Source organism: Antedon bifida, chromosome 3 (assembly GCF_963402885.1).
Source record: "Antedon bifida chromosome 3, ecAntBifi1.1, whole genome shotgun sequence".
Taxonomy (NCBI): Eukaryota; Metazoa; Echinodermata; class Crinoidea; order Comatulida; family Antedonidae; genus Antedon; species Antedon bifida.
In genome coordinates this window covers 31023016-31048177 of record NC_136228.1, presented here as the reverse complement: position 1 = coordinate 31048177, position 25162 = coordinate 31023016, and the positions used below count along the sequence as shown (strand labels likewise).

Below are 25162 nucleotides of genomic sequence, written 5' to 3'. Positions count from 1 at the left end.
GAATGATACCAATGTGTAAGGGACTCTCACACTCACATCAGCTTAAACATTATAGCTAAAGGAAAATAATAAAGCTCGGATGACAGTGCACTTTACTATTTAGTTATGTAAATATTTAGCTCAGTTAATTAACAAAATTTATATCATATTATACAGTATACCAAAGCACTTAACAATATAATAACTAGCAACCATGGAGTAAAGACAACTAACTTAGAAAATACAGTAATTAAATAGTTTGTGATCAAAGGTAATAGGGAAAATAATTATTCTGTGACATTTAGCAGAAAATGTGTAATATTTTAAAAAAAAAATGTGAAAAATATTTTAATCTTTTGTAAGTAATTACGTGATATTTGATTTGTAGTTTACAAGCAGTAAGTATTAAACAACATATCCCCATGACCATAAACTGATGTATTCTTTGAATATTAAAAGTATTTGTTTTATTGTTTTAGATGCGGAGGGAATACCAGTTAAGAAACTTGAGAAACTAGCTGAAAAATCTTCTGATGTAGCATATGGTAAAATAGACAAAGGACCCTACCAGAGTTTCAGGTGAGATAGATATATACCTGTAATTTTAATTGAGTTGATAGTTTGAGGAAATTAAAAATCTGTGAACCAACAGAAAAAGAATTGAAATGCACAAAAGAGATTGGACAGCTTGTTCTCTTACTTCTGGGTCTGCTGCTATTTCAAACAGCACTCTTCTTCTGGTTTTGATTGGTTTTCCGACCTATCTTATACCAATCTTCATATTATTCTAATTGCAATATTTCAAAAATCGTCTTTCTGGTTTTTGCTAGTTTAGGCAAAGAACATATAACATATAAATACATATAAAGAATCTCCTGTTCGTCAATTTGCGTTCAAAACACTGTATCAGAAGTATAGGGTCGTAAGGTCACACTGTTCGCCGCCATTTCACAGAGCCATTTTCACAGCGCCCTCTCCAAACTAGAAAGGCAAAACTATTACTTACTATAGAGGGCTCAGGTCTCTGTACAGGAATATACATTATAGTAATGAAAAATATAGTAAAATTCAGTCATTACCTTTCAAAAATGTTACGCGCTTCGACGAACAGGAGATTCTTGTGTTATATGTTCTGTTGGGTACCAAGAATTTTGTTTAGTTTTCTTCAATAGTAGTTAGTACAGAAATGAACGTTTCCAATTTCAACTTTTAGAGATTCTGCGATGAAAGCAATGGTGGTGATGAGTCAAGTAAGTAAAGCGATGCAGGAGGGTTTGTACGATTCCAATATCCCGCGTGACAACATCCAACCGCCGATTTCCCGTCGTGCTATCAAGGTCAAGAACGAGATATGCGACTCTGATGGCCTTGGACACAAACTCGAAACAAGAGAATCGGAAATGAAAGATCTGAAACGACTGTTAAAACTGAAGGTGAGTTTTATCACTGAAAATATAGAGAAATCAAGGCTTGATTAAGAAAATTAACTCAATTATATGAGACTCATCCCACCCATTAAGCTCGGACATTATTGTTAGCAGATCAGGAAGGGCTAGACCGACACAGAAAACAATTTCCACAAACCATTTCAGAACACTGTATATGGCATGCAATTTATTTAATCAAAACTTAAAAAGACTTGTATTATCATTTATTTAAATATTTATCACTTTGTATTATTTAATGATTCTACTAAGGTACAAAACATATCTCAATATTGTAAGATTTTGACTTGATAAATAAAAGTTTAATTGTAAAATTAAGAATGTAACTGTAGTATTGTATACATTTCCATTAAAAAAATTCTTTTAGCAAGAAGAGGTTAGTGCCTCGGCTGTACGTCTCGGATTAATTGAGAAGAAACTGGAGAATGCCAATAAAGAAAGTGATGAAAGAGTGAGAAAGATCGAATCTAAAATAAAGGATAAGGATGACCTTATAAAGAAAAAAGAAAAGTATGTATTATTTCTTTATTCAATTTCATTTTTATTTTATCAACTATTTGACCATATTCAAATTATTGCAAATTTAGTCAAGCTCACAAAAGGTAACAGCCCATTCAACACTAACACACACACACAAGATGCTCTAGATAATTGAGTCTAGATAGGATTTGTACACTCTGGGATCAGTATCATAACCACCAACTACACGTTAAGTGATAGCCAGGGGCGGATCCAAGGGTGCCCCCCTAAAATTTGCAAATTGTAATGCAAAAGATACGACATCATATTAAGCTCAGCCTTTCATTTCACCCTGGCCCCTCCCCCTGCCCCCTATTTCAAAATCCTGATGGTTAATTTATAAAAATACTAGTTTATTTGTATTACAGTAGAAATGTTTGTTGAAATAAAAGTAACGGTTATCACCACCTTGACTTACTTATATAAAAGCATTGCCCATCAAACTGTTATGCTCTTTTACAGAGAGTTTGAAGAAACTCTGGACCACATGCAGGTTGATATTGACGCTCTGGAGAAAGAGAAAGGAGAGTTGAAGCAACGGCTTACAACACTCTCAAAGAAAACATTGTTTGAAGGCATAACCAGAACATCGTCCTCATCTGTTGCTGCCATGATGTCAGGAGGCATTGGTTCAGGTGAGACAATTAGGAAGCGACTTAAGTTCTGTCTACACTATCAAACTAGTTTGACAAAAAAAAGTGTGATGTGCCCAAATATGGTACTGATATTCTCAAATATGGTAGTGATATGCTTAAATATGGTAGTGATATGACACATCACATTTTGTTGTCACAAAAAATTTGATAGTGCAGACAGCTTTCAGATATACTTGTTGATGTAGAGGTGTAGATGTTGTATATATGTAGATATTTATGGTGACATAAATGGGTTTAATGCTTAAACCACAGGCAACATACAATACAGTACGATTGCATAATTATGTATTTTATTTGATGAACAATTTCTATAGATACAATGGAAAAATTGCTAGCTGAGGCAAAATTATATATGGAAGGTATAAGTGTGATAAGCTTGCATGGCATTAACAAAACATAGCTTTGTTGCTTGCTTTCTCAACTTAGGGATACAGATTTCAATCATAGGATTTTTTCTTTCTTCTAATAAAATGCTACTATGTAAGTAAAGCCTCCGTAGTCAGCAAAAGTAGAAAATATTGGCTTTACAATATTTTGAAAGATTAGTAGATTTGATTGTTGTGTTGTTTTTAGTTAACTGTTTCAGAGGCTTTTTAAGGAATCAATTAATTGGCATGGAGTGATTTTAGTTTCCTTGAATAATTACAGAATCCTGATTTAATCAACTAAACAGGTTTTCGTCACACATTGTCACTATCATCATCATCATCATCATCTGATTTAATCAACAGGTTTCGTCACTCGTTGTCACAGCTATCATTATCATCATCTGATTTAATCAACATGTTTCATCATTGAATCCAAGAGTAAAGCTCTGTCTACACTATCAAACTAGTTGACGAAAAAAGAGTGATGTGCCCAAATATGGTAGTGATATGACATCATCATGTCCATATATGGTTACATCACATTTTTAGTGTCACATTGATAGTGTAGACAGAGCTTAAGCATTAGTATAACAGCATTGAAGTGTGTTTTAACTTAGATTAAACTAATTTTAATATTTCATTTCATAATTCGTCAAAAGAAATTACATTTTTAGGATTATATATGGTATGCAAAAGTGTGTAGTTCTGAAGCAAGAAGTTTTTGATCTGACAAAAATGTCGCCAATTCTTTAAATTCCTGTCTCGACAATATGAATACATTTGTTGACATTTTTTTAAATAGGAACTACTGGCGGATCCGCTGGCTTTGTTGGTGGCGCTGCGGTTAAGGACTCGCCTCTACTTCTACAGAAGGTAGGTTCAAATCATTAAAAAAATTATATTGCCTAAGGTAGTATTAGTTGTTTCTCAATTCACAGTAACTATAAAGCGTAATTTTGTATGATTAAATTTGCTTCTATAATCATCATATATACTACAGATTGACAGTTTACGTGAAGCCCTCAGATATGTACGAGCAGAGAACCGAACAATGAAAGGAGAAAAGTTACGAGTAAGTTTGTTCTATAATACATTTATGTCATAAAGCTATAGTCTGCATCAGCTATTTTATTACACTAATGAAAGCCAAATAAAATGTATATAAAAAAGTTTCATTATTTATTATTAGGTAATAATGGACGGTCTTGAACCACTGAACGTACCCAAGAAGCCAATAGGTCTTGCTAGCCCGACAGGATTTGTAACCTTTGACCCACAAACAGGTTCACCAACTGCAAAAGAGCAAGATATTACTGCTAAACCTGATGCCGATTTGATGCAGCTCAATAGAAAGACTAGAACTCTACTATCGGTAAGAATGGTTTAAACTTTTTGCAACATGTTTAAATTTCTGTCTACACTATCAAACTAGTGTGATGTCCCAATGGTAGTGGTATGCTTAAATATTGTAGTAACATGACATCATCATGTCCATATATGGGCACATCACATTTTTTTGTCACATAAAAATTGATGGTGTAGGCAGAGCTTAAGTGTTCTTTCAAGGTTTCCAACTTGGCAGAATTCAATTCTGAATTCTTAAACAAAGAGCAAATATCCATAAAATTATTTATTTGAACTTTATAACTAACAGTTGGCGCATTCATTAAAAAAAGGGAACATTCTTTCTTTAACTAAATACTTGCATACTAAATATATGCAAATACATAAAAATAAAACAAAAATACAGTGATAAACTTGTGTAGTTCAGAGAATATAAAAAAAAAACAATTGATTTAAACTCAAAGCTTGGCAGGCAAATGGACAGTTTGTTGCTGGCCAGCTTTAGGCTAGCACTTATTGGTCAATCCTGTTACCAGGCAGATTAAAAGACCTGTGAATTAATGATTATGATAGATAACTAAATTTTAAGTGGATTACTAAAGGATTAAAACAAAGGTAATAAAAACAAATGATTGCACCTGTATACATCAAAGAAAGAAACACACCCTGCCGTGCCAGAGGGATAGGACCACATGGTGATATTAGAAATCATGATCACTATATTATGTACTTTTTGTTGTTTTGTTTTTGATGTTTATATTTGACCTCACCTCAGTTTTTGTGAGTGCTACTGAAACATATCAAATAAATAAACTTGTGATGCACTGCTAAATACTGTGTAACATGTCCCACTGATTTCATTTCATTTATTTATTTGACCAACAAAACATAATATACCATGTACAAAGATGAATTGGTCAGGGACTGCTAAAGTAGTACGATTACTGTAACTACAAGAGTCAGCAGTCCCATGATGATGCAAATAGTATTATTAACATGGGTGTTCATTACATAAACAGTGCTTTACCTGTACAGATATCTAATAATCGTGTGTATACAGTTCACTCCACCTAAGTCAAATCTAATGAGACTGGCATAAATAGTTTGAATTATGCAAACTTCAATTTGCAGATTTGTAAAAAAAAAGCTAAGCCAAGGCCTACCTACTCAGGACTAGACCTAGGCCTATTGCTCTTGAAAGTGAGAAACTTACTAAAAATATTCATATTATTGTTTACTGCTACTGGTTGCCATGATAACCATACCCTGGATGTAGTATACATATAGATTGTATTACCGCTGCTGACTGGACACTCTAGATCACGCAATGTAATAAAATAATAATAAAAGTGTTGACGTTTACTGCATGCTTTTATCATTAATAACTACTAAGTTAGTACAATATTTTAATCATCTTTCGTATATTTTACCATTCATATAGGAAGTACAGGTATTGAGTGTTTGCCCAAAAGTAATCGACATCACCCATAGAAAGCCAGGAGTTGTACCTGTTGTTGCCAAGGCAAGGCCTGTCAACCAGTTGGCTGCTAACGCCATCAGACTCAATGAGCTGAATGATAATTTGATCAAGGTTTGTAAATAAAATATATTTTATAATTATTGTTTTCAAATACTACTGTTCTAACTGGCATAAGTTTAAATGGCTTTTTCAGCTAAAGAAAAAAATTGCACTTAAATTATCTTAAATGTCTTTCTTAATGAAACACATAACTTTGCGCTGATTACTAGCTGCATTGGGAGTATTTTTCCGTACATGTTTGATCCAAAAATGACCGGAGTAATTATATTATCAAGTTTGCGGTACACCACATAGTTTTGAAAAGAACTGTTGAGTTTCTCAACGTTTTAATCAATATACTTTGAACTTTGTGATGTGCCCATATATGGACACGATGATATTTAAGCATAACACTACCATATTTGGGCACTTTTTTTTTGTCAAACTTTGATAGTGTAGACATAGCTTAACATAGGGAGGATATTGATAAAATAAATGTGTATGTTATGCATTATGTTTAGCTCCAAGGAGAGATGCAGAAGACTATAACAAAGTTGAAGCCAGGTGCTAAAGTTCAAACCGATTTTTGCGCCTTTACAATACCCCAATACACCAAGGTAAGGATTCAATTTTTCTTTGTTTGTCTTGTACCCAATTCACACAACAATTTTACACAGTATTATTTGCACATACATTTCTATTGAGACGTTTATATTACACTATCATAAACTAGTGTGTGACAATATAGAACGGTTATTGTAAATTATCCTGGGAGATATCCATGTAACAATTTCTTGCATTTGTGTTGTGTGTGTCAATCGGGTACTGTATTGCTGCACATTTGAAGACAAATTTTAGTATACAGTAGAGATGGCTAAATACTTTGTCTAGACCTCTGGTGGTATAAAGATGAATAACTGCTGGTACACGTAATAGTAATAATATTGTATTTAAAGGACAACTTTATCGAGACCATATTTTGATAACGTATTTATGATGTACATAATGTAAATTGCGAGAGTTATGATTCCGCCGCAAATTGCTGGGACTTTAAGTGTGCTTAGCAAAATCTACCTCATGAGTTTTCTCTGTTAACATACCCATTCATTTCAATTGCTAATTTGACCTGTACGGCGAGCTTGACAGAGGGAAATCTAAATATGTTGTCAAAAATGTGGTTCTCGATAAAGTTGTATACACCAAGATAGATTGTGTACCAGAAACCCTACTTTACTAGTGATTCCCCATGCTAACTTTTAAACAAAATTTGTAATTATTGTATTGCATCAACAGGCTCAGATGGAGAAAAGCAATATCCCATGCATTGGCAAGATTTCTATTCCTGTTACTAAAGGTCAACAGGCGGAATCTTTGGCGATTAACCTCCAACCGCATCAGCTTCAACAATTGCATTCTAGACTGATCATGTGACTTTCCCTTTAGCTAATCATGTGACTTCCTTAAATATCCAAACATGTTGATGTGATGTAATATTAAATCAAAATGTGATCGTGCTAATATATTCTCCAAATAAATGTAGTAGAGGTACTGTATTTTAAGATTTAAAAATGCAAGATTGCATGTTTATTTATGTTCAATTTTATTTAACCAATTTTTAAAAAATTACTTGGTTTTTAGGATATTATATTTATCATTTTTTTGTTTTTATACCTTCTTAATTTGAAGGGTTTCATTATATCAATATTAACTGGTGATAAAGCAGTCATTATTTTTTTTATTATATTACATATTGTGCACCACTTATATGTAGAGGTCCTGTGTGACTCTAGTAGCCCCACTTGTCTTTTTCATTGTTGACAGAAATGGGATAGACACTTAAATTAAATGTTATGTATGGTCATATACTATTGCAAAAATAAAGCATGCCTACATACTATTCGTGTTCATTTTGTTAATTATTCCAAGATACGAACTCATAACAGTCCTTTGATCTTATGTCTGGCTGCGACAAATACCAACAGTACTTTACTATGTATGTATTCTCCGCGGTGTCGGTGTCTGTTAAGGGGCATGGAACGGATTGTGATGCAGCCACAGATAAACCCTTTGATCTCCAGAGTTCAGCATCCTATTGTTAATTGCCTTGGTTATTTTATAGATACTGTATGGCATTTCAAACTATTTTAAAGCCATGTCGCCAACCTTTAGTTGACCTAGGTGTAATATGCAGAATGTGTGCTTTAAAGATGTATTGTCCCTTTGTCAAATTCCAAAAAAATAAAAAATAAAAAATTTCGAAAAAAAGTGGGTGATTTTGAAGTATCATAATAGTTATTAACTTTCACCAAAAATTAGTCGAAAAAAAAATCATTTAACTGAAATACAGACGTTTTTGGTTCAAAAAATAACTTTGACTTCCAGTCGAAAACTCTATCTCATAATGCAACGCGCTTATTTGACTACTCTGTATGCATAATCATAAAACTTCCTCGCGATCTGTGTGAAAACACCTTCTCAACCGTGACGAGTTGTAAACAATCCTAATTAGCATCATGCATAATGTATAATCATGGTTTGAAATCTTTGTTTACTTTCGCTCGCGACGATTTTCCAGACGAAATGTAATCAAATTAATTTAGCTGTTAATTACGTAAAATTGTTGTTTTTGGCTCGAATTTTCGACTTAAAGTGAATAACTTTAATATTACTTTGATATGGCCAATTTAAATTTAGAATATTCTGACCTTCATTTTTTTGTGTTTCAAGGGACAATACATCTTTAAGAAATTTATTCAAAACTATACATGATGCGAGACGGTCGGTAACTATGAACACAGTAAACAATAAAATATATCCATATTCAGACAATTTTAAACAACAAAAATATAATTTAATGATATTTTACAAAACAATGTTCACTCCTACAGTATAAAAAAATGAGAATCTTTATAGCACTCTTCCATAAGACAACTATAATCATGAAATACCTTTTCACTTTTTCTTTGGTATTCTATTTACAGTGTTTCCAAACAACTACACTAACGACTAGAACAAGAAATAAAAACTTAAAATCTAAATCATCTGAATAATAAAAACTGCCATAATGTTCATGATCTTACGTAAAATCTAACTATGTTGAGTTGTGAAAGCCTGTGTATAAAATTATTGCAATTACCCTGTTTTTGGTTCATTTTATATTAGAGTTGTGTTCTCTATAGACTACAAAGCAAGAGGTAGTAAGACTTATCAAGGCGTTACGTTTTTAAGGTGAAGTTTTATGAAAATCATAAAAAAAAATTATTGCAATTACCCTGAGAAATTATGTGTTTGTTAAGTTACATTAAAAACCACACCCACTTTATGAAAAATGTGTCAAAGTAATGATAATAAAAAATAACAATGGGATTCAATATGCTATCTGTTTAGCCTGAACATTTACACTCTACCACTTTTTACAAAATCAAAAACTCCCTAGAAATCAATACCAGGTACTTCTGTGCAATCTAAGTAATCTTTTTTTTTTATAACTTCCTGGCAATGTTTTTGAATTTAATAACAAAATGATTTAATGAATATATGTCAAACTATAGTAAATATAATATGCAGCAATATCTGGGCTTAATTTGGCATCAGCTTTATATATACAATGTTTTTTTTTTTAGTTGTAAAGACAAAAGTGAACTAAAGTCCTTTTTAAATTTTTTTTTTTATAATAAACAGTATTAGACAAATAGGTTTTTGGGTTTCCGTTCCTGAGACATCATTCAGTTCCTCTGCTCTATGTAATATCAAAATACTAAGGCAAAACTCTAACATATCGAAAGCTTGATATGCGTTCATGTTCAATACGCTGCTGCTGGCGATGCATGTACTCCATTCTAGAATTGGTCATGATATCGCGATAATTATATGGCACATGGCGCGCCGACGGGTGTTCCGGATAATCACGATACATGCGAGGTTCATATGGTTTGGCATAACGGCGATTGTAGTTGTAACTTTCGTTAACATACAAGTGCCAAAACTGCTGCATGGAATGCAGGACGCCTGGGTGGAATACTTTTTGTTGAGGTGGAAGGGGAGGAGGGATTATTCTTTGTTGTTGTAGAGGTGGCAGATATGGTTGTGGTGGTAGACAGCGTGGATAAGGTGGTAAATATGGCCCTGGCAAATGTTGGCGATTAACAGGCATTAACAGTGGTGGGATGCGCTCACTGTTTATTTTTGTCCGTTTTGCTGTGTTTTCCTCAATTGGATTTGGTCGCATTCTTTTCGCTGGATTTGGATTCGCCCCGATATTGTCAAAGTCGAGATACTGCGGCAAATTATCTAACTCGGTGAAATTGGAACGTTTGTCGACCATCGGTCGCGGGGCGCTGTTAATGATCTTTTTCATTGGGTCTACATCCGACGATACAGCATCAAACATTTTCATCTTGTGACGAGGCAGTTCAATTTGCCAAGAGTCACAGATGTGGGTCAGCAAAATGTTTGAGATTCGTCGATGAGCCATCGCTTTCCAATGAATACCGTCACTGGCACGCCAATGCAGCAGCTCTTTGAACAAATAGTGCAGGTCAACGACATCAAAATCGTGAAGCTCGGCAAGTTGGCACGCATAGTAATTGCCTTCAATTACATCCCGATTCAAAGAGTTTGATAAATAGCTCAACTCTGGTAGTAAAAACCCACCTTTTACTTTACTAGCTACAGGCAGGGCAGTGTTCCAAATAATCCTACACCTTTCCCAAAACTGATTCTTTAGAGCCAAGAAGGTTTTCTCTAGGTTCTTCTTGTACGCAGTCATGGAGTGAGGCCCGTAACGAGAGATATCCCAGACACATGAATTTATTATCAGGATATCAGGCATAAGATTTAATAGATTGTTAAAGATGGACTTCATGTATTTACTGTTAACTCGTGTCACAAAATAGTACCTGTAAAAGCAAAAACAATATCCATTATTCAGTAACATTTGCAAAACTGTGACACAATCTAATGCTATACAAGAGTGTTCATTCAAAAATCCAATCTTAAATCAAAATTTATTTATTTCCACCCCCTTTTTTATTTCTGTTTAGGACAATCTGTAGGTAGTGTAATTGTAGGTAGTGGTACCGATTTTAATAGAACCACTCTATTAGGACACCCCTTTTAAAGGGACACTTTCTCAAAATGAACGGGTTGTTGTTGAATGGATTAAGGTGTAAAACTGTAATATATACAGTACGGGCAATCATAATTCACACTTTGTTTGGTCCTGAAGGTGTCCCCATAATAGGGGTTCTGCTATATATTATAAATTTAAAAACCTACCTGACCCAATGGAAGTCCGTCTTATATTCTCGTACCTCCCTATAGTCGATACCATTTGACTTTGGACTCTGTTCAATCTGGACATCATTAAGGCAACTCTCTGAACCCTATAGTAAATTTATAAATAAAGGTTTAGAATACAGTAATTTATAATATACAGTAATGTACAAACAATAGACATTTCGAAATGATTGGATAACTTTATATTATGACATTGTAGAGCATTATAGTCAAACTAAGTCAGCTTGTTTATAAACACGTCACCTTGCTTTTGAGTTCTGCAGCTGTGAGGTTACGATCAGATTGCAATAAAAGAATAAGATCCTTATAAATACCACGTTGATCTATAAAATAGAAGAAACACAAATTAATTAAAGATGTATTGTCCCCAAAAAAACCCTGAAAAATAAAGATTAATAAAATCGGACTTTGAATAGATCCAGTTTTTGGTCAAAGTGAACTATTATGTGACAACATGGAGAAATAAGTTAGACAATAAAATGGCATTCAACAACAACAACATTTTTTTAGGGGGACAATATATCTTTTAAGTGTACTAAACATATAATAATCATCACAAAAAAAAAATTCATCATTTAACAATAACAATCAAACAAAATGATACTTTAATACTTAAATTTGAAAAACAAAAATACAGAGATAATTTCTACTACAGGGGCTATCTTACTGGTATCTTTACCTCCATGTTGGTATTAATCCCTCGTGCCTCTTTCACTAATATAATTTATTTTATGCAAGGAAAGTTTGGACAGGGTAACTTACTCTTAAGGTCACAACTGTATATACTTACTAGAATCACCAACAAGGACAACGAATGAATTCATCAAAAGCTTTTGCACATCTTCTGTGAAAAATAGGGCTGCCATCTTTGAAATTCACTAAAAAAATACCCATAAGATGCAAGATAAATGTCTATACTGGGCTGCAGCATGGAACAATAAAACAAAGCAACATACAAATGGGTGGATGACAGGAAATATACATTGACCAATACAGCAATTAAATGTGCACTGACAATTGGCTTTGATAATATAACAAGCTTTATTTAAATTAGTAAACTTGACACACTCACACTGTTTACTGGCCCTATATAATAAATTTTTTCTGGGATCAGAAAGAAAAAGTTTAATTCATAATATTAATAGGAAGGCCCTAGACTTCCTTTCTTTTTAACTTTTTATTCAAGTATTTTTTTAAAGTCAATCAAAATTATCAAGATAAAAACATAGGCCTGTATCAATCTGTAGTAAAATAGATGATATAGTAAATAATATATATTTCTTTCTTTCCTTGGAATGATCCAAAAAACACTTAATTATATATGGCCTTTGGCCCAAATAATTTACAATATAACAGTTAAATAAATAACATTAGAGTGCGTTTAAAAATTCTGTTCTTCTATTCTACGTTTAAATTTAAAAAATAAATATTTTCTTAGTAATGAGATCAGTATTTAGACATAACATAAATAAATTTTAATAATAGATGTGTTATTTGTATAAAAGGAAAACATTATTTACTGTAGTTCTAATTAATATTTGAATAAAAGGGACAAACTGAAGTAAAGTGATATTCATCTTCAATTGATTGTAGAGGACATAATCTTTCATATATCAGTTGTACAGTTATTCAAAATAAAAGAAAACAGTTGTGACTTGAATAGGCATAGTTACAGTATTAGTAAGTATGTGAGAAGTAGGCCAGGCTGCCAACAAAGTGATGAGTTCACTGCCCTGAGTGAGATAATGATAAAATGATAACAGTTAAAAAATCGGCATAGGGCCTAACAATAGGAATTTAAAACACCAAATAAATTATCTGATTATAAATTTGACTTATTTCAAAGTACTTATTGAACTGGAGATTCTATTGGAATCCCATGTCAGGGCACCCAGAATCGGCGAATATACGTGTGGGAAATAAATCACACTACACCGAATACACCACAATCATGTTGGCAACCAAATTCCCATGGCATGCCACCTCGGCGGCTTGGAAATGCCGATGCGATGGTGGTGGATAGGCTCACCAAAACAATGTCAAACTGAGGGCCAGAAAAATATGACTTTTAAAAACTACAGTACATTATTATAAATGCATAACAGTGAAACACATGAAGATGATGATGATAATGACAGACACTTGTTGATATGCTTAGAATATTATTTAAAAATTACCTTATTGTTGACCACATGCAAAAGTTCGAAAGTCGAGCACCTGTTTTATTGTGAAGATGGCATGGTTGTGTGCAGCTTGTTGTTGGAAAAAAAGTCTGTCTCCAAAAGAAGAAGTGTCTCCTAGTTTGTCGCCCTCAAATATGCATAAAAGTTCTACTAGACTTTTCCTTATCGTCATCTCTCAATGCAGCATATTTCACAAAAAAAGTAATAAATAGACCTGTTTAGTTATTATTGACTGTTGATTAAAATGTATAACAAGTTATATAATGTTTGTTGTTTTTCTTCAATTTGTTAAAATAAATTCGGTTAAAACCACATACATTTAGAGCAAAATGTGTTGTCGAATACAATCGCCTCGTGACGACTGGATTCGTCCTTAAAAATCCGTCACGCGAATCATGTGACTGTATTAATAGAAAATTAATAGAAAAAGATGGCGATGAACGGGAATTTGATCGGATTAGATGCTCCAAAAACTACGATAGAAGCAACACGAGAACATTTCTTGGCAGCTAGTAGGAACTACAATTCTCAACCAAGGTTGAGTAAGTATAAATTGTTCATTAATAAAAGTCAAGTGTGTTAATTTTCTAACCAACCTGACGGGCCCGGCTCGTCGAACTGGCTTGGCCATGATGACCAGAGCTGACTGACGACGATGCGGGTAGGATTTAGTATTCTGCCTGATGCAGCAGTAGGCCTAGCCACTAAGCCAGGGCCTACGTACATCGCCACTTAACTGGACTAGGTTGCCGGGTAGGTCAGTTTATTGTGTATGTAGCCTAGGCAAACCATCTTTACTATAATAAATAATTAGTAATTCAATTGCGTTTTTTTGCTGGTGCTACTACACTACACAAATAAATAAAATGAATTTACTTTTATTATTAATATTTTAAGGTTAAGTTAAATATATTATAAAAAGTGTATCAAAATGGTAGGTGTGTAGGTAGAATCTTTATTTTAAATCTAGACTTGATATACAAAATTTATCAATTAATATTTTATATAATATTAATGTTGGATCATGTTATCATAGGCTGAGGGCCTAGGCCTAGAATTTTAGCAATGTTTTCATTATTTTGTTATTTTTGTTTTTCATTTCTTTAGTTGTTCATTTTTTATGCAATTTTAAAGTAAGAAACCATCAAAAAATGATTATATTATTATATTATTAGATTATATATTCTTGGTATAGAATAATAGTAAGTATACAATATTTTGAAATACCTAGTATTATTTATATACACATACAGTATACTATTTGACAATAACATACATTCCCAACATTATTTGTAATAATAATAACTTTATTTAATTTAAGCCTACAAGACTGTATCTGGCGTTAATGGTCCACTTGTCATCCTTGACCAAGTGAAGGTAATTATTCATTATTCAGAAAAACATTAAAATGCCTATAAATTTCTATAAAACAATACAAACTATTTACATCATCTTGTATGTAGTTTGATTTATAGTACCGTAGTTCCCCGGGTATAATCCCACCCACCTTGTACGTGAAATTTGCCCGAATTTGGGAGGTGGGACTATACCCGGGGATTCCCCGCTCCATGAACTGAAAATGACGATATTTCTTCTAGCTACGATTTAGGCTATCTAAAAGCTATATTCTGATGTAGGCCTAGCAATTAGACGGCCAGGCCATCTACTAGGCGGCCTAATTGGTCTTACCTGTGCTATGCCTACCGTATAGATTTTCCCCGAGATTTCTACTTAAAAAATACCCTAAAATGTGATCTAGGCCTAGCTTCCTAAATCGACATGAACTCGATCATACGAGTTCTCCATGTTCACCCACACGCTCGAGCTCTCTGTGTAAATCGCATGTTGCTGCATGTGACACAAACTCTACTGCACAAGCCGGTCGGTATAGAGGGCGGTGTTTTTTTTACGGTAATCAAGCATGCACAGTAGTGTAAACAACAAGAAAGAATGTACACGACGGCGAAAGGATGTACAGATCGGGGCATGCTAGCCTTAAGGTTGTTTTCAACTTAACAATGTTTAATGAGTTTTAAGTCAGCCAAATTCAGAGAAATTACTCTATTTTTTTGGTGAGAAATTGACGTCGGCCTAGCTAGCTACAGTAGGCCTAGGCCCACCTCTGGCCTAATGTTAAATTATACACTGGGACTTTGCCCGGGGATATGCTTGCGTGCGAAGGTAATCGTAAAGTCGGGGGTGGGATTATACCCGAGGTGGGATTATACCCGAGGAACTACGGTATTAGAGAGCTTTTGATTTCCAACTTCCGAACTAGGTCAAGTCAATTGATGCTTCTTTTTCCAGCAAATAAACAAAACTGTTGAGGTGAAGACTGAGGAAAAACGATATTGCTACATGCGCACAATGTACCAACATGACGTAGTTTGGTCGTCGGACATCGCAAATTAAAAGCTCCCTATTGTCCAATCAAAGTTGTATATATATATTATGATGGAGCAGCTATAATACAGTAGCTTACTTAGCATTGTACTTTATTTCTTCAGTTTCCAAAGTTCGCAGAGATTGTAACCTTAACACTTGCTGATGGATCCCAGAGAAGTGGACAGGTGTTGGAAGTCAGTGGTTCAAAGGCTGTAGTTCAGGTACACATTGTGATTTAGTGTTAAGCTCTGTCTGCACTATCAAATATGGTAGTGATATACCCAAATATGGTAGTGTCCATATATGGGCACATCACATTTTTTGTCACATAAAGTTTTATAGTGTAGACAGAGCTTTATGGGATTTGTTTTTTATTTATTATCTTATTAATGTAAATAGTTTTTAGTTAGGCCTCCTATCACAAGCCCCTTGGGGTTTCGTGGAGTTCCATTTCATCTTCTTTAAATTTGTTACACCCTTTGTTATGTGTATTTTGATAAGATGAATAAAGAGATTATTATGTAATGAGTAAAAAATAATAATCCAACTATTTATATATAATATACTCGGCCATATCAATACATTTACTTCGTAAATATACTGTATATAATAATGAATATACTATAGTCGCATGCTTGGGTATAATTCCACTCCCTAGTTTAAACTAACTTAGACTTTGGTAAATTCCATTGTTAATGAATTCCTAGTGTAATCCAATTTCAACAAATTTGATCCCTGGGGGGTTGGTAATGTATATATTTGTACAATTTATAGATTTTATGTTGATTTGTTCTGAAATGAAATTGTTAATGAAAGATGTTTCTTTTCTTTCTTGTTTCCTATTGTAGGTTTTTGAAGGCACATCAGGTATTGATGCCAAATATACAACATGTGAATTTACAGGTGATATTCTGCGTACACCGGTGTCTGAGGACATGTTAGGTAAGTAGTTCAAATGGCCTGTTTCTGCACTGCCATTAATAAAACAAAAAGGTTTTATTTTTTAGCTAAATTGTTCATTTGTATATTTAACAAAGTAAACTAAATTATGTCTATTTATGTATATAATCTATTTATAATGTCTATGTCTAAATAAATGTCTATTTATGCTTTATGTCACACACACTATTATGTTTTAAAGGATATAACTTTGTACTATAAGTGTGCTAGTGATTTACAAGTGTATCCAAATAGATAAATAACAACATCTAAGCAGCTATTTTCTTGTATCTAAGACTGACCTAAGGATATTCCATTTCTTTTAATTTGTAGGTAGAGTTTTTAATGGGTCTGGTAAAGCAATCGACAGAGGTCCACCAGTTCTAGCTGAAGATTACTTGGATATTATGGGTAAGAACAATATTTAACCAACATTTTTAAGTTTGACATACTTACTAGAATATTTCACATACTAAAAAGTAAGTCTATACTCAACGATGGAAGAGTTCTTTGTAAAGCTCTGTCTACACTAGTTTGACATATGTGCCCATATATGGATATGAGGATGTCATCCATATTTGGGCACATCACACTTTTTTTTATCTATCGTCTGATAGTATAGACAAAGCTTTACTGTAAGAGTATTTTTGTATTATTTGTGCAGGTCAACCAATTAATCCACAGTCTAGGATTTACCCAGAAGAGATGATACAGACAGGTATATCAGCCATTGATGTCATGAACAGTATTGCTAGAGGCCAGAAGATTCCTATATTTTCAGCCGCTGGTCTTCCACATAATGATGTAAGTCAGATGTCTACAGCTGCATAGTAAAGTGGTGCATTGTAAAAACAAGAGATATCTATCTGTAATCTACAAATTACTTAGACTGCAAATTCCATTTCACTAATTATTATTTATTTTTAAACATTTGTCATTTTATGTCTTTCGGCACACATGGCCAATAGTAAATGAATCAATGATCAATGATAGGTGGTAATCCCCCTGACACAGGAGCTATTTTGTGAACCAGTTCACCAGAGTAACCCCTACTCATCTCAAATGATGAACTGGGTTCTTTAAAGTGCACACGGGTAAACTGTGTACACTGGACCTATAGTCCTTATCTGAGAAGACTTGTTCCATCATAACTAGGAGCGAGTCTGCCTTAAACCCATGTCTATATTGTTGTTTAAACGGCAGCCCTGCCTTAACCACTAGGCCATTTGACTATTTTTCATACTCATACTTTTTCAATTTCTTTATGAACAGATTGCTGCCCAAATCTGTCGGCAAGCTGGTCTCGTAAAACTACCAACAAAGGATGTGATGGACTCGCATGAGGATAACTTTGCAATCGTCTTTGCTGCTATGGGAGTAAGTTAACAATTTTGACATAGGTGTAATATTATAAATATTATTTAATGTATGTGCAATATTTGTATACAGTACTATGAAAAAAAATTGTTTGTGTCCTGCCTTAAATTGATAACTTGATCTATAATATTATTTTATTATATTATATTTAATAATGAATTGTAAATCAAAATGTATGCATACATTAATGAATGAATAAAGATGGGAGGGACCCATAAAAGAAAAAAAAAAGAAAATTTTGACATAAAAAATGAAACATATTTTGAAACATTGGATAAAATGGTACTCGGCAAAAGTCACACTATTTCTGTTAATAGTGTTATTTCTGCTCTTGGCCCTCCTCAGAACTTCCATTGTGTTTTTTGGAGTGTTTTGCTGAAAGAAATAAGCTAATAGAAGGTTTCACCTTTTACGTTTATCACTCAGTTTTTTTGAGAGCTTTCCACCCACACAAAAACCCAGAAAGTGCTATTTCCACATACACTTAGCTTTTTGACACCATCCATAGATATCGCTAGCTACATCCCTGTTAGTGATAAAATAGCACCCCATTCCTTTACACTTTCAATAGCTTTGAACATGGAAACTACAGGGATAAATTTAGAAACTTGCCTTAAACTCTGTGATGTGCCCAAATATGATAGTGATATGCTCAAATATGGTAGTGATATGACATCATCGTGTCCATATATGGGCACATCACATTTGTTTGTCACATAAAGTTTGATAGTGTAGACAGAGCTTAAATGTATTGGTTTATGCTTGATTTTGTAGGTTAACATGGAGACTGCTAGGTTTTTCAAGCAAGATTTTGAAGAGAATGGTTCTATGGACAATGTATGCCTGTTCTTGAACCTTGCTAATGATCCAACGTAAGACATTTATTTCCTCAATTATAAACATGATAATACAATGCAAATAAACAAAACCGTGACTGTGACAGGATTAAACAAAAGCAAACTTAATTGCTGTACAAATTTTCTCCGCCGTAACGGGTGACATGTAATAGAAATCAATTAAAATCATTAGATAGTCATCATTATAGTCATTAGTAAAGTTAGGTTTGTGGTAACCATGTCTTTCCAAAAGAAAAAGGATAATAATAATATTTTGGTCTACCGCCAATTTGTTTAAAGATGTATTGTCCCACAAAAACATGAAAAATGAAGATTAATAAAATGGATAAGCCATTTTGTAGTCTTAACAAAATTAATCACTTCCGTAGAACAAAAAACTGAAAAAAATAATGTTTTCACTTATAAAATGACAAAATAAACTGTTAAATTCAACCAAAAACCCATTGGCAGTTAGTTAGTTTATTTCAGGTAAATAACTTTTTTTCTGATCCAATTTTTGGTCAAAGTAAGTAACCATTATGTGACATTAAAATGGCATATTCAACAACAAAAATTTAAAAATTTATTTTTTCAGGGGGACAATACATTTTTAAATCATGCATTAGTGTATTATTGTATTACCTTATAAAAATTTAAAAATGTTGCAATTGCAGAATTGAAAGGATCATCACACCTCGTCTAGCGTTAACAACAGCAGAGTTCTTAGCTTACCAATGTGAAAAGCATGTGCTGGTCATCTTGACCGATATGAGTTCTTACGCTGAAGCTCTTCGAGAGGTAAGTCTATCAACTCTGATCCTAAAGTGGTGGGTTCAAATCCTGACATAGTCCTTGTTTGATCGTTTGACATTCATATTTAATTGAATATTAATTAGTGAGTGGCCGACCGGTTAAGACAGTGAAACCGTAATTCTGTAGTTATAACGTCGGCAAGTGTTCGAGGCTCACTTGCTGCATGGTTCTGGTAGTAGGATAGGACTATAAACCGTAGGTCAAGTGTACATATTTAGCTCATGTGCACTTTAAAGAACCTAGTACATCTTTCGAGACAAATGGGGTTATACCGGTGTACTACTACACACACAGCCACTGTCACTCACAGCCACTGGACTGGTTTGGGAGAACAGTCTTCGACTCAAGTGGTCACCTAGTATAAATAAATTAAAAAATGATAATTTGGTACTTGTATTCAATGATGACGTAACTTAATGTAGTTAACATGTTAGTTTGCCAATCTCAGAGTGCTTGGTTCAAATCCAGGATCCATCATAGTTGCAGGATTTTTTTCATTTAATTTAGAAAGTGTGAGTGTAGTTTGTATTTACAATTGAATGAACACCATGATCGCATAATATATCCATAGCAAATAAAGAACTTAATCTAAGAAATCATTGTACAGATAATTGATAATTGTTTTTGATCGATAGGTGTCTGCTGCCAGAGAAGAAGTCCCAGGAAGACGTGGTTTCCCTGGTTACATGTACACAGATTTAGCAACAATTTACGAAAGAGCAGGAAGAGTTGAAGGGAGGAATGGATCTATTACACAAATACCTATTCTTACTATGCCAAACGATGGTAAGTAAAATCAACATTGTGTCTCAGGGATTTTGCCACACAGAAAACAAATTGTATACTTTTACTTTGTATATAATGTAAGTGGAGCTATAGCTTAACCTAGTGCCAGGTTTGTATCTCGCAACTCTTTCAACTTCACTCCCTAAGCCTCCAATGTGACAAGCATGATAAATTATAAAATAGTTTATCCATCCTGTAATTGGCGAGTTACTCGCTGTTGGATGAGTATGAAATAAAAAAAAAAATTATCCCATCAAACCTTGTGAGCACTAACTTTTGTGATTTATATTTTTTTTTTGTGAGGCAAAAAAAAAATTGAAAAAAGAAATAAAAAAAAAAAATGTTCCTACCGACCTACCCATTTTTGGGATTTACCCAAAACGTGGCTAACACAATATTTTTTTTGTTTTGGCCTTATGACCAAGTATAGTCCAAATGAGCGTGGGTATGAAGGTTAACTAAAATAAGGAGTGTGATTATACTTGGATATTGCCTTGAAACACTTTTGTCTGAAACGAAACTTACATTGGAGTGGGATTGTACTCAATCAAATGTGGTACTTTGTATTTTTATAAAAAACATATGGTAAATTAACAATTTGTGTATATTTTCTCATACAGATATTACCCATCCAATTCCTGATTTAACTGGCTACATTACAGAAGGTCAAATTTATGTAGATCGACAGTTACATAATAGGCAGGTATGTACAATTATAATTCTTTGTAATTTAGAAAAGTTATCCAATTTCAAATTAAACAGTTATTAATTAACAGTTAAATCGCATATTACTCCTCCCTATGGTAGAGCAAATGAAGCTGCTGAAAACATACAGTAAAGATCATGCTATTCAATTCAATCAATTCAATTCAATAAACTTTATTGTCAAACTCATGAATGGCTTGAAACTTTGACTGAAAGTACACACATTTAAATTGTCTAAAAACATTGTTGCACAAACAGTAAAAAAGAATAAAATCACATAAAACAGAGAACAAGATGTTATATAAACAATTTAAAGCAACAAATACTTAAATTGTCTGTCAGACAATGGTTTTTGAGTTATAATTAAACGTTTCTTTTCTCTTTTTATATGTGAATAAATATTATTTTTTTGTTACAGAAGTGAATAACTTTGATATAAAATACAGACTCAATTTCTGTCACTTTAGTACAAACATGGAACTATAATTGTAGTTCCATGGTACAAACAAAAACTTTCATGGACTGTTTTGATTTACAGTATTAAATAATATCATGGGACTCAGAAATACCAGAAATGGTTTGGGATTTGTCATTCAACTGTTAGACTCTTTTCCCAGACGTTTTTTGGGTCTAGCAGCTGGGACCTATAAATTATAGTGGATTTTCCATTTTCGCAAAAATGTCAGTCTCCCAGTACTAAAACTGCTGCTTGCTTTATATCGGATTACGTCATCTCTTGTGACGTAGCGGGCTAGAGCAGCAGCGTGAAAAGTTAAGAGGACACAAAAAGTACAAATTGAGTTAAAAAAACAGCTAAGATACTAGGATCTAAAGTCAGTAACTTAGGATTATATTGACATTCTGAATCCAGTATCTCTACTTAGAATCATACCACTAGACAACTGCTATTAGTGTTAAACAGTACAGTACATTTAAATTTGTAAAATGTTTATTTTTAGATTTATCCACCAATTAATGTATTACCGTCACTTTCACGTCTTATGAAGTCTGCTATCGGTGAAGGAATGACGAGAAGGGACCACTCTGATGTCTCTAATCAGTTGGTAAGCTATAAATAGATCTTTGTTTACTTGCTATCATGAATCACTAATAGTAATAAATATTTATAAAAAAGCTGTTTTTGTCATCAATAATGATAATAAATAACAATACAAAATGCATATATTGTTTGACTGTTTGAAAGGCAAAATCAATTATTGATATAATGTTTGCGGTACACCATGTATACATAGTTCTGAAACATTTCGATCAATATACTTTGATCGTCCTCTTATAATATATATATGGTGTACCACAAACTTTATATCGACAATACAAAATGCAGTTTTTGGCACCATACTAGTTTTATGAAGTGACTGCAATTTCTGAGATTTTACAGTTACAAATGCATGCTAGGCTAGTACTCTATACTAGTTTATCTGCACCTGCATATATGGTAATTATGACGGTAATTTGATAGTGAAATATCGGTGTCGTTTTGGGTACAAATGCAAGTTTTGTATATACCATAATATATAACCTTTATTACGATAGTTTTATACAAGATAGTAAATTGTCTGTGTTATTGTTTTTTTTCTTATATCTAAATATTTCCCACCTGTTTTTTCAGTATGCAAATTATGCTATTGGTAAAGATGTGCAAGCTATGAAGGCTGTGGTAGGTGAAGAAGCGTTGACCCCTGAGGATCTTCTGTACCTTGAATTTCTTGGAAAATTTGAGAAAAACTTCATTGCACAGGGTATGTTCACAATTTATATCAATTAATGTATACTGCATTAGGAAATCATATTTCTTATTTAACACTAGGTCGATTTTAAAGATATTTAGTTAATTGGTTAGATGTTTGCCATACTCTGATGTAATTTGTACTTTATACTAAGTACATTGAGAATACTATAAGTAATTCTCGGGTGGGACTCGAACCCACGACTTCCAGATCACTAGCCTGGCGTTCATACCTCTAGAATAGATCTAGATATTTAGTTAACACGTTAAATCAAACCAATGACACTAATTTTCAAGCAAATTTATTACTAAAAATGTTAATGTTAATCAATTTAAATTGAAATAAGTGTCAATGTATAATCTTTAAATATTTAATGAACTACAGCTATTCACCGCATCATGGTAAATCACAATAATTAAAATGATGATGTTAAAAAAATAAAAATCTATTCTAACCAAAAATTTAACTATAATCAAAGTGCGACCATTCTATTTCGCTGGATAGACTTCCTCTATCAGTACTTAATGACTAGTTGAGAGCAGTAAGATCATGAGATCAAACCAAGGCAATCTAACAACAGGATACTGAGCATGCCTTGCCAAGATAAGAACTCGTAACAGTCCTTTGATGTTATGTTTGTCTGCAACGAATACTAACAGTACCGAACTGTGTACATATTCTCTGCATGTTGTCTGTAAAGTGCATGCAACTAATCATGTCGCAGCCACAGATAAACCCTTTGATCTCCGGAGCTCAGGATCCCTGTACCATGTTGATTTTCCAACTAATCAGAATATTATAATTATAAAAATCTCTTGTTACAGGTTCGTACGAAAACAGGACGGTGTTTGAATCACTGGATGTCGGCTGGCAACTACTACGTATTTTCCCGAAAGAAATGCTTAAAAGAATTCCACAAACAACTCTCGCAGAGTTTTATCCAAGAGATGCAAAGCATTGAAATTATAATATTAATAATTAATAAATTGTGTATCGTAACAAAGGTATGGTACTAATAATGTAATTCTATGTTCCTTCAAAGATGTAATTAATATATGAGTGGTATATTGTTTGGTAAAGTAAACATTAAACTTGTGTTTTTATACTGTTACAACATAGATTAGTATAGAAAAAAGGTGAAAAATATAAATTTATGGATATTATGGGGTTGCATTCCACTGATGGTGTATTTAATTAAAGATTGAGAAATATTAATGTTTATTAAATATTCATTAACTCAACATTCAGTGCTACAGACAGGCACATTCACATACAAAATTCATGTTCAATTATTCAAAATAAAATTTTAACTCACTTTGTTTTAATGATATGTGAAAAAAATCAATTAAAAAAAAGTGTGCTTTACGGAAATATCTGATAAACTGAACACCTGGTTTGTTTGATTCAATCCTCAACTCAGAGTAATGCATTTGAGAAGACTGATCAATTCTGCTGCAATTCAAGTAAACATCTTAAGTACATCATGATCAACTCTAAATGTGAACCTATCTAGTTATATACCAAGTTCACAATAAATATCTGCTGCAGGGTCAAATATAATAACTTCATTTGATCAACACTGAACACTAACAGCAGCGGTTTGTTTAGATACTATAAATGTTCTAATGTATTACTGTACTATGTTATGTCATCTCAAATGTAAGATTTTGCAGACAAACTATTTTAAAACCCAAGACAGCTGTACAATTGTGCTAATGAAATGTTTAATAGTAAATACAGTATTATGTAAATGGCTGATTTTAGACAAAAATCATTAAATGTGCGTGAAGTTTCGTGACTTAGTTGACACTGAATATAGAATGTTTGGTTTGAGATCGAATTGTGCACATGTACCAATAACACACACTGACTTGGAAATATATTTTTGAAATATATATGGTACGGTATATACTAAAAAATCAGTTTTCAGAGAAGGAAAATACATTCTTCTAGAACATTAGAAAATGTTTTTCAATGTTAAAAAGAAATTAAATAGAAGCAATATATTATATGGGATTAGATTGTAGAATATATTATTAAATATTAATTCGTATGGAAGTTGTCTATTGTATCGTTTTGTCGATATAAACTCACGACCGCTAGTTTACAAGACCAGTGATTTCAACCTCTGAATTGGAGACAAAGGTCATCAACCAATGACTAAGTTTGCAACCAAAGATAAAGTAACTTGTTTAAAAATTAACAGGCACCTAATTTAAGTTAGCGTCTAGTGAGATTTGAACTCGCAACTCCTGCTTTACA

At 33.1% G+C, this 25162-nt stretch overlaps 3 protein-coding genes across 7 annotated transcripts in view; 2 read left to right on the top strand and 1 right to left on the bottom strand.

Moving 5' to 3' along the window:
* The window catches only part of LOC144837438 (dynactin subunit 1-like), a 38909-nt gene extending 31182 nt beyond the window's left edge, over positions 1 to 7727 (top strand). For all 5 annotated transcript variants that reach the window (XM_078692546.1, XM_078692543.1, XM_078692542.1 and 2 more), the window contains 10 exons: positions 459 to 558; positions 1193 to 1412; positions 1792 to 1934; positions 2406 to 2578; positions 3770 to 3840; positions 3968 to 4039; positions 4157 to 4339; positions 5753 to 5902; positions 6352 to 6447; positions 7124 to 7727. In XM_078692546.1, coding sequence (XP_078548672.1) covers positions 459 to 558; positions 1193 to 1412; positions 1792 to 1934; positions 2406 to 2578; positions 3770 to 3840; positions 3968 to 4039; positions 4157 to 4339; positions 5753 to 5902; positions 6352 to 6447; positions 7124 to 7261 — 1346 coding nt within the window. In that variant the 3' untranslated portion in view covers positions 7262 to 7727. The remainder of the gene's footprint in view (positions 1 to 458; positions 559 to 1192; positions 1413 to 1791; positions 1935 to 2405; positions 2579 to 3769; positions 3841 to 3967; positions 4040 to 4156; positions 4340 to 5752; positions 5903 to 6351; positions 6448 to 7123) is intronic.
* A 932-nt stretch (positions 7728 to 8659) lies between these two features.
* LOC144836814 (PC-esterase domain-containing protein 1A-like) lies at positions 8660 to 13433 on the bottom strand. Its single transcript, XM_078691685.1, has 5 exons — positions 13306 to 13433; positions 11919 to 12006; positions 11372 to 11451; positions 11108 to 11214; positions 8660 to 10728 (listed from the first exon to the last, which is right to left on the bottom strand). The coding sequence occupies exons 2-5, from the start codon at positions 11992 to 11994 to the stop codon at positions 9588 to 9590; spliced, it is 1404 nt and encodes a 467-aa protein (XP_078547811.1). The 5' UTR covers positions 11995 to 12006; positions 13306 to 13433; the 3' UTR covers positions 8660 to 9587.
* A 292-nt stretch (positions 13434 to 13725) lies between these two features.
* On the top strand, positions 13726 to 24958 carry LOC144837415 (V-type proton ATPase subunit B). The gene is made up of 14 exons (XM_078692495.1): positions 13726 to 13853; positions 14633 to 14688; positions 15819 to 15917; positions 16545 to 16638; positions 16969 to 17046; positions 17300 to 17439; positions 17908 to 18012; positions 18787 to 18884; positions 19523 to 19646; positions 20297 to 20447; positions 21068 to 21150; positions 22112 to 22216; positions 22783 to 22912; positions 23725 to 24958. The coding sequence occupies exons 1-14, from the start codon at positions 13742 to 13744 to the stop codon at positions 23859 to 23861; spliced, it is 1512 nt and encodes a 503-aa protein (XP_078548621.1). The 5' UTR covers positions 13726 to 13741; the 3' UTR covers positions 23862 to 24958.
* Positions 24959 to 25162: the final 204 nt, after the last annotated feature.